The sequence below is a fragment of the Podarcis gaigeae genome (assembly GCF_964106915.1).
Source record: "Podarcis gaigeae genome assembly, chromosome: 10".
NCBI lineage: Eukaryota > Metazoa > Chordata > Lepidosauria > Squamata > Lacertidae > Podarcis > Podarcis gaigeae.
The window spans coordinates 1,257,892-1,265,401 of NC_139686.1; the positions used below are offsets into that span (position 1 = coordinate 1,257,892).

Sequence of the window (7,510 nt, forward strand, 5' to 3'; positions counted from 1 at the left end):
GGATTCCCAGAGAAGGAGAAAGGAGAAGGGAGAACACCCTGGAGCCCAGGAAGCCGCAGACGCATGTTTAAATGAAACAGAAACAAGGTCCACCTCGAAGCCAAAATACTTTTATTCTCTTAACTCTACAAATATCGATCTCTCCTCTGCCCCGCTGAGCCTCCCCGGCTGCTCTCTCCCATGGTGCAAGACCCGCCGGCCTCTGGCATTGCTCACCTCCTCTGGACGGGCAGTGGCTTGACCAGGAAGCTCTCGATGTGCTCGAAAATGGTGTAGGGGTCCTGGTCCGCGTTCAGGAAGATGGCTTCCTCGTAGTAGTCCTCCAGCTCCGTTACCTGCCGGTTGTAGATGTCGGCCTTCTTCTCCACCAGGCTGGGAGCGTCCCTGGGGTTCCGCCGCAGGCGCTGGTGGACGTCCTCGTCGGCCGGAGGCTTGAAGATGGTGTGGTACCTCTCTCCCGAGACGGGGTCAGTGGCCCGCTGGCAGATGCGCTGCAAGGCCACCTCGGTGGGCAGGTTGAGGAAGAAGACCCGGTTGGGCTCGAACCCCGTGTGCTTGAAGAGGTCCGCCTGGTCCACGTCGCGGGGGAAGCCGTGCAGCACCCAGCCGTTGGTCAGGCAGTCCCGCTCCGACAGCCGGTCCTTGAGGACGCTCAGAGCGATGCTGTCTCTGACGGGGTAGCCGCTCTCAAAGAAGGGCTTGATGAGCTCGCCCACCGCCGTCTTGGCCGCCACCTTTTCCCGCAGCAAGTCGCCAAAGAAGATGTTGACCAGCCCGTACTTCTGGGCCAGCAGAGCAGCCTGCAGGCTCTTGCCGCAGCCGGGTGGACCTAGGAGCAGCACTCGGGGGCTGAAGGGGGCGTCCGAGTGTGGGCGGCTCTGCACAAAATTCAGGACCTGGGCAAAGACGTCCACGCAGGGCTGGTCGGCGTTGATGGCCTTGTGGCACCCCTCGTACGCCTGGATGATGCCGGGCAGGTTGCGGTGGCTCTCCAGGAGGCGCCTGGCCGTGGCTGGTGCCGAAACGCCCTCCGGCCTCACCAGGCGCTTCTGGACGGCAAAGTCGACCGGCCAGTCGAAGGTGGTGTGGTAGACCTCCTGGGTGAGCGGGTCCAGCAGCTTGCCCAGGTTCCTCTCCATCAGGACGGTGTCCGGAGCGGAGAGGACCACCACGTGCCGGGGGGCGATGCCCGTGGACTGCAGCACCAGGGCCTGGCTCCTCGTCTCGGGGAAGCCGTCCAGCACCCAGCCCAGCTTGATGCAGTCCACGTCGTTCAAGCGCTCCTCCAAGAGGGCGGCCCACAGATCGTTGGGGATCTGCTTCTTCTGATCCCGCAAGGCCATGGCCTCGCTGGATCTCTTGAGAAGCTTGCTGCGCATGAGGTCCTGGGGACAGAGGTAGGTGGCGCTCAGGTGCTTGCAGATCCAGCGGGAGATGGTCGTCTTCCCAGAGGCTGGAGGCCCCACGACAAAGATCTTGGGCACCTCGTCGTTGTCCCTCTTCAGGTGGGCGATCATGAAGTCGATGGGGTCCTCGGGCTGATACACCAGGAGGTCCTCCATCAGGCTCTGCATGAGCTGGAAGATGTTGTGTTTCTCGGCGTAGACGGCCATCGCCGGAGGGACTTGGTGGGGCTTGGTCGTGACGTCCATCTCTGCCTGCTGGCGCCACTGGAGCAGAAAGCCAGGTTCTCAAACAGGTGTTGTGTTCCGAGGTCGCCCAGCAGCGACTGGTGACATCACCATCCATAAAAGCGGAACACAGAACGGCGCACAGCCCTCGGAGCGCAGAGCCATCCTGAGCGCAGCCTGGCCACTGTTTTTATTGATTAGGACCGAGTAGCAATTAAAGCTATGTTTTTCCCAGTAGTGATGTATGGAAGTGAGAGCTGGACCATCAATAAGGCTGATCGCCGAAGAATGGATGCTTTTGAATTATGGTGCTGGAGGAGACTCTTGAGAGTCCCATGGACTGCAAGAAGATCAAACCTCTCCATTCTGAAGGAAATCAGCCCTGAGTGCTCACTGGAAGGGCAGATCCTGAAGCTGAGGCTCCAAGATTTGGCCACCTCGTGAGAAGAGAAGACCCCCTGGAAAAGGTCCTAACGTTGGAAAGATGGAGGGCACAAGGAGAAGGGGACTACAGAGGACGAGATGGTGGGACAGTGTTCTCGAAGCTACCAGCATGAGTTTGACCAAACTGCGGGAGGCAGTGGAAGACAGGAGTGCCTGGCGTGCTCTGGTCCAGGGGGTCACGAAGAGGCGGACACGACTAAACAACTAAACAACAAGAGAGTAGCAATTTATCGTACTTGCTGAGCACAGATGCCTGTTTAGTTTTTAGTTGCTGATATTCTGTGAGTTGTTTTCATTTGTTAAAGTCTTTTCATAATACAGTAAGAGAAATTCCTCTTAAATAAAAACAAAACAAGGAGAGAAAGAGAAAACACCAAAGGGAAAACCCCCAAAATAGCAGAAGACAAAAGAGAAGAAGAGAAGAAAAATAAAAAGGATTTCTCGTCTGTCAGTTACATAACAGAAATTGTTCAAGATATTCACTCTAGAATGGCACCCAACTGATCTACTTTCTAGTAGGCAATATTTACCCAAATGGATTGATTCATTTCCCTTTTTACACAAAAAGTCCAAAAGGAAGGGTTCTGTTGTCGTTGTTGTTGTTGTTGTTGTTGAATGTCAGCAATACAGTCATACCTCGGGTTACAGACGCTTCAGGTTGTGCGTTTTCAGGATACGGACACGCCGAAACCTGGAGGTACTGGAACAGGTTACTTCTGGGTTTCAGCACTCACACATGCGCAGAAGCACTAAATTGCGCTTTGCGCATGCGCAGAAGTGCAGAGTCGCAACCCACACGTGTGCAGATGCCGCTGTGGGTTGCGGACATTGCGGGTTGCAAATGTGGCTTCCACACGGACCACGTTTGCAACCTGAGCGTCCACTGTAGTTTTTCTCTCCAGTAACTTCAACAACCATTCCTCCATATTAAACAGTAGTAAATCTTTCCATCTTTGTCCACACAAGACTCTCTGCATTTCCATTTCCTGTTGTATTTGCCATGGTTTTCCATCTTGATTTTTTTTGGGGGGGAAAGGCTCTTCCATTAACACTTCTCCCATTCTGTTTCCTAGAAAAGCTCCAGAGGCTTGACAGCTTTCCCCTCTAAATTCACTCCAAATTTTACACAGAGTCCTCCTTTCTTTCTCAACTCTATCTCTGCTGGCTCAGGGTGTCTTTTCATATAGCCATCCATGGAACACCTGTGTGAAGGACTTCTAAAAAAATAAGAAACCTGGGAGCTGTAGTTTGCTAAGGTTGCTGGGAACTGGAAGTCCTGCAAGGGATAGACTACAGTTCCCATGATTCTTGTGGGGAGGGGGATGTGCTTTAAAGAGATGATATTTGTTGTTGGTCCAGGAACAGCAGGAGCCTGGAGCTCAGTGAGCAGGACTGAGAACGTGGTGTTTGCTCTGGCTTCCTGTGTGCTTAGGAGAGGCCCAGGGCCTCTGCAAACAGCACCCGGCAGGGGCCTCTGTTGCTCCAGACGAGGCACCCCACCTCCTGGCTGACCTCCCATCTCAGCTCCCTTGAAAAGGGTTGCATTGCAGGAGACTTTGTGCAAATATCAGAAGTATCCCAGGACCATTGATTCAGGGGGTCAACCCCGTCCCCTTCTGCCTGATCTGTTGGGATGGATTTACTCAGTCCACAGAGGGGCTGATTCTCCAGTTGTCCTTGCCCACCTGCAATAGCTTCCCCCCCATGCTCTCTCTCCCCCCCCCCATGTTTCAGGCCAAATGAGAATCCTTTCTTCCTGTCTGAATTCCTTCCCAATAATCCTTCCCTTTGAGCCCTTAAAGGGTCTCTTCAAATGCAAATCTTCAAAAACGAGCCATCAGTATGGAAGAAGCAAAGTTCACCCCTGTTGGGCTGCCTGATGATCATCTGCCAAAGCAACTACTCTATTCCGAACTTAAAAATGGAAAGCACAATGCTGGTGGTCAACAAAAGAGGTTTAAAGACTCTCTCAAAGCAAATCTAAAAAAAAAATGTATAAACACTGATTGGCCTGCGAGCGCTCCAATTGGAGAGCAGCCTTTACCAAAGGTGTTGTGGGCTTTGAAGACACTCAAACTCAGGAAGCAAGGGAGAAACGTGCTAAGAGGAAGGCAGCTTGGCAAACCCTCACCAGGATCAACTCCTGCCTGGAAACCTCTGTCCCCACTGTGGAAGGACGTGTGGATCCAGAACTGGCCCCCATAGTCACCTACGGATTCACTGTTAAGATAGGGTTACCAGACATTCCCAGTTCCCGGGGACAATCCCCGGATTTGCAAATCTGTCTCCAGGAAACGTGGCAGCGGCAGCCTCAGAAACCTGGAGCCAGCCTGGTAGTGCAGTTGGCTCTGGCTGGCTCCAGGAGCTGCTTGCTGCCATAGCGCCCACCATTTTTCCTCACCAAAAGTCCCCATATGATGTGTCTTGTGCGCAACACATCCTATGGGGACTTCTGGCAAGGAAAAATGGTGGGTGCCACGGCAGTGAGCAGCAAGCAGCTCTTGAAGCCAGCCAGAGCCAACTGTGCTACCAGGCTGGCTCTGGGCTGCTGACTGCCGCTGCCACTGCCGCCATTGCTGAAAGGGAACTGGAGATGTCCGGTTTTTAAAATCACTGACCTTCTAAGTCCAGGATGTATGCATTATCCAATATAATCCACTCTTAACTAACACAAACAGGCTGTCTCATAATACATTTGCAGGTCTGGCAGCTTCCTTCCATCCTTTGGGTGGGATCAAAGATGGGGCTTTCAGGGACTTGCTCCCGGCGAACAAACCAACCTCTCAGTCCACCCGCTTTTCTCCTCCCCCCATAGGTTCCGAATCCAGCAGCCTCTCTGCATCTCCCGGCAGCGAAGGGGCTTTCGTGGCTCTGCCAGGCTGCCCACCTGACCTCCTGAACGACTGCGGTTCACCGCTGCCCGACCCCGGCTCACCCCCGGCCTCCTCACTGCTCTCGCCGGCCCTGCCCCTCTTCGTGCCGCTGCACGCCGACTGGGACGTAGCCCTGGCAGAGTGGGGCCTGGCCTGGGAGGCTCATGTCTATGGGGCAGGCTCCCTCTTTGCCCTCCTGGCCCTCCTCTCCCTGCTGGGCCTGCTGGGCCTCCCTTGCCGCTGTCCTGCCGGCTGCAAGACCCTGGCGCTGCTGCAGCTCCTGCTGCTGGGGGCGGGCGGCGGGCGAGCCACCCTCCTCCTGGGTGACGCCTGTGGGCACCTCGAGCTGCTGCCCGCCTTTGCCCTGCGGCTGCTCCATGACCTGGCACTGCCCTGCCTGACCTCGGCCCTGGCCGCCACCCTGCTGCTGCTTTCACGCCGCGCCCGCCTGGAGCACTCCTCGCCCTCCGGCCTGCGCCACCCTTGCCTGCTGGCTGCCCTGGTCCTGCTGCACTTCTCAGTGGCCACGGGGGCCGTTCTGGCTACTGACCTCCTCCACCAGCTGCCCTTCCTGCTCCTGGCTTCACGGGGTGCCTTTGCCCTCCTGGCTGCCCTGCTCTCCGTCTCCTTCCTCATCTTCCACTGCAGGGCGCGAGCCGAGGCCGCACAGATCTACGACCTCAAGAGCGCCACGCAGCCAGCCTGCCGCTGCCCCTTCGCCGACACCCGCCAGTGGAAGCAGGCTGCCCACACCGCCCTCCCGGCTGCCTTCTTTGGGCTGCTGAGCGCCAGCCTGCACACCTACGCCATCCTGCATGCCCTGGGCTACGGCCTGCGCCCCCAGCTCTTTGGGCCCTGGCCCTGGTGGGGGCTGCAGCTGGCCTGCCGCATCTGCGAGGCGGGCATGGGGCTGCCCTTGGCTTTCCTGGGGCTCTACGCCACCTTCTGCTCCTCTCCGGCCAGTGGGCCGCCCTGCTGCGCCCGCTGCTGCTGCCTCTCTGCGGACCCCGCTGCTGCCAAGGCCCAGCTCCTGCCCAACAACTTCCAGTGGGCATTGTCTCACCATGAGAAGCTGGTGGTCTGTGACACCATCGCCCGCAGCGAGTCCGACTACCTCCCGCTCTACGCCCTGCCTGCCGGGGAGTCTGACGACGCCAAAGCCGTCTCTGTGCTGAGTGTGGCCGTGGAGGCTGGCGACCCCACGGCCGATTTCCAGCCCCCCTCGCCCATCGACCTCCGGCGCAGCATCGACGAAGCTCTGTGCAGCGAGGGGCTCTTCCTCCAGGATGGGGGCTCTCCTTACGCCCCCTCCAGCACCCTGTCGCTCAGCCTGGCCCGGGAGCGGTCTGCAGAGAGCGAGCTCTACCGCACGGCCTCCTGCCTGGAGCTGGTGCCTGCCCGATCCTGGGGGGCCGGCGGGGAGGGGGCCAGCGGAGCCACCACCGCCGCCTCCTCGTCCCCGGAGCCTTGGGGGGGCGGCGAGGGCGGCAGCAGCACCTGCTCCACCTGCCCCTACAGACACTCCACGGACGACACCTCTCTCGTGCTCAGCTCCAGCCCCGGGAAAAGCCCCCCGCGGGGCTCGCCGGCCTGTGGGAGCCCCCCGCCTCCGGGCCGCCAGAGCTGGCCCCAGGCTCCCGTCTCCCAAGAATCCCTGGTGTCGTCGTCTTCGGGGCCCCGGGGGCCACACGCAGCCCTCCTGCAGGAGGAGTTCATGGACGTGTGCCGCCAAATCGACGCCCTCAGCGTCAGCAGCGACACCATAGACTTGTAGGCGTGCTGGGCGGAGGGAGGGGAGGCTGACCTTTGACCCCCCCAAAAAGGCACGTGCAATTCTCAGCCCGACTTTGCATGGGTCAGGAATCGTGGTGCGGCTGAGCATGGGGGGCTGCTCTTGTCTGCTCTGCTCCCCCCACCCCCAAGGGGAAGGAAAGACAAACGGACATCCCTGCTGGGGCACAGCCATATGCAATGCCCCCCCTGCCCCAAACCTGTGTCCTCCTCTGGTCTGCTGAGGCCGCAGGGTTAGAATAGAGCCTGCCCCACATCCCCCCCCCTCCGGACTTGCTTTCCCATCCCCTAAGGGTGGGGGCTGCCCTCCAGCAAGAGTTTGTTCCCTTTAGTAGCGATGAAAGAGGATGTCTTGCCTTGTTCCGTGGTGTCTTCGACTAAGAAGAAAAGGAAGCAGGTGAGGACCCCCCCCCTCCTCACCAGGGCTGGGGGAGGGAGCAGGGAAAGCGAGAGAGAGAGTTTTAACCTTTATTTATCAATAAAAGAGTTTTATGGAGACACGTGTCTGGGTTTCCTCTTTGGGAAGCGCAACGGAGATTCACCTGCGAGTTCTGCATCGCAAAGGGGTGGGATGGATGACCCTGTGGGGGTCCGATGGGACTGTGGTTCTGTGCCGCCTGGTCCCCCACTGCTACCCCTCTTATAGCAAACAGAGGGAGCTGCCTTCTGCTGAGCCAGACCCATGGGCCTATCTAGGTTGGTTCTTCCCGCACTGGCGGGCAGAGGCTGCCCAGGGTTTCGCTCCAGCCCTGCTGTAGCACCCTGCTTGTG

General features: G+C 58.2%; 2 protein-coding genes across 2 annotated transcripts in view; one reads left to right on the forward strand and one right to left on the reverse strand.

Annotated features, from left to right (window-relative positions):
• Nucleotides 1-7,235, forward strand: part of PRRT4 (proline rich transmembrane protein 4) — a 28,116-nt gene extending 20,881 nt beyond the window's left edge. Inside the window, exon 4 of the mRNA XM_083700150.1 lies at nucleotides 4,891-7,235. Within this exon, the coding sequence (XP_083556276.1) occupies nucleotides 4,891-6,722 (1,832 nt within the window). The 3' untranslated portion in view covers nucleotides 6,723-7,235. The remainder of the gene's footprint in view (nucleotides 1-4,890) is intronic.
• Nucleotides 95-1,726, reverse strand: LOC310826090 (adenylate kinase 8-like). Its single transcript, XM_083700661.1, has one exon. The coding sequence runs from the start codon at nucleotides 1,650-1,652 to the stop codon at nucleotides 213-215; it is 1,440 nt and encodes a 479-aa protein (XP_083556787.1). The 5' UTR covers nucleotides 1,653-1,726; the 3' UTR covers nucleotides 95-212.
• Nucleotides 7,236-7,510: the final 275 nt, after the last annotated feature.

Excerpts from the sequence above, each read along its gene's own strand:
- LOC310826090 (XM_083700661.1), bottom strand. The coding sequence starts at position 1,652 with ATGGACGTCACGACCAAGCCCCACCAAGTCCCTCCGGCGATGGCCGTC.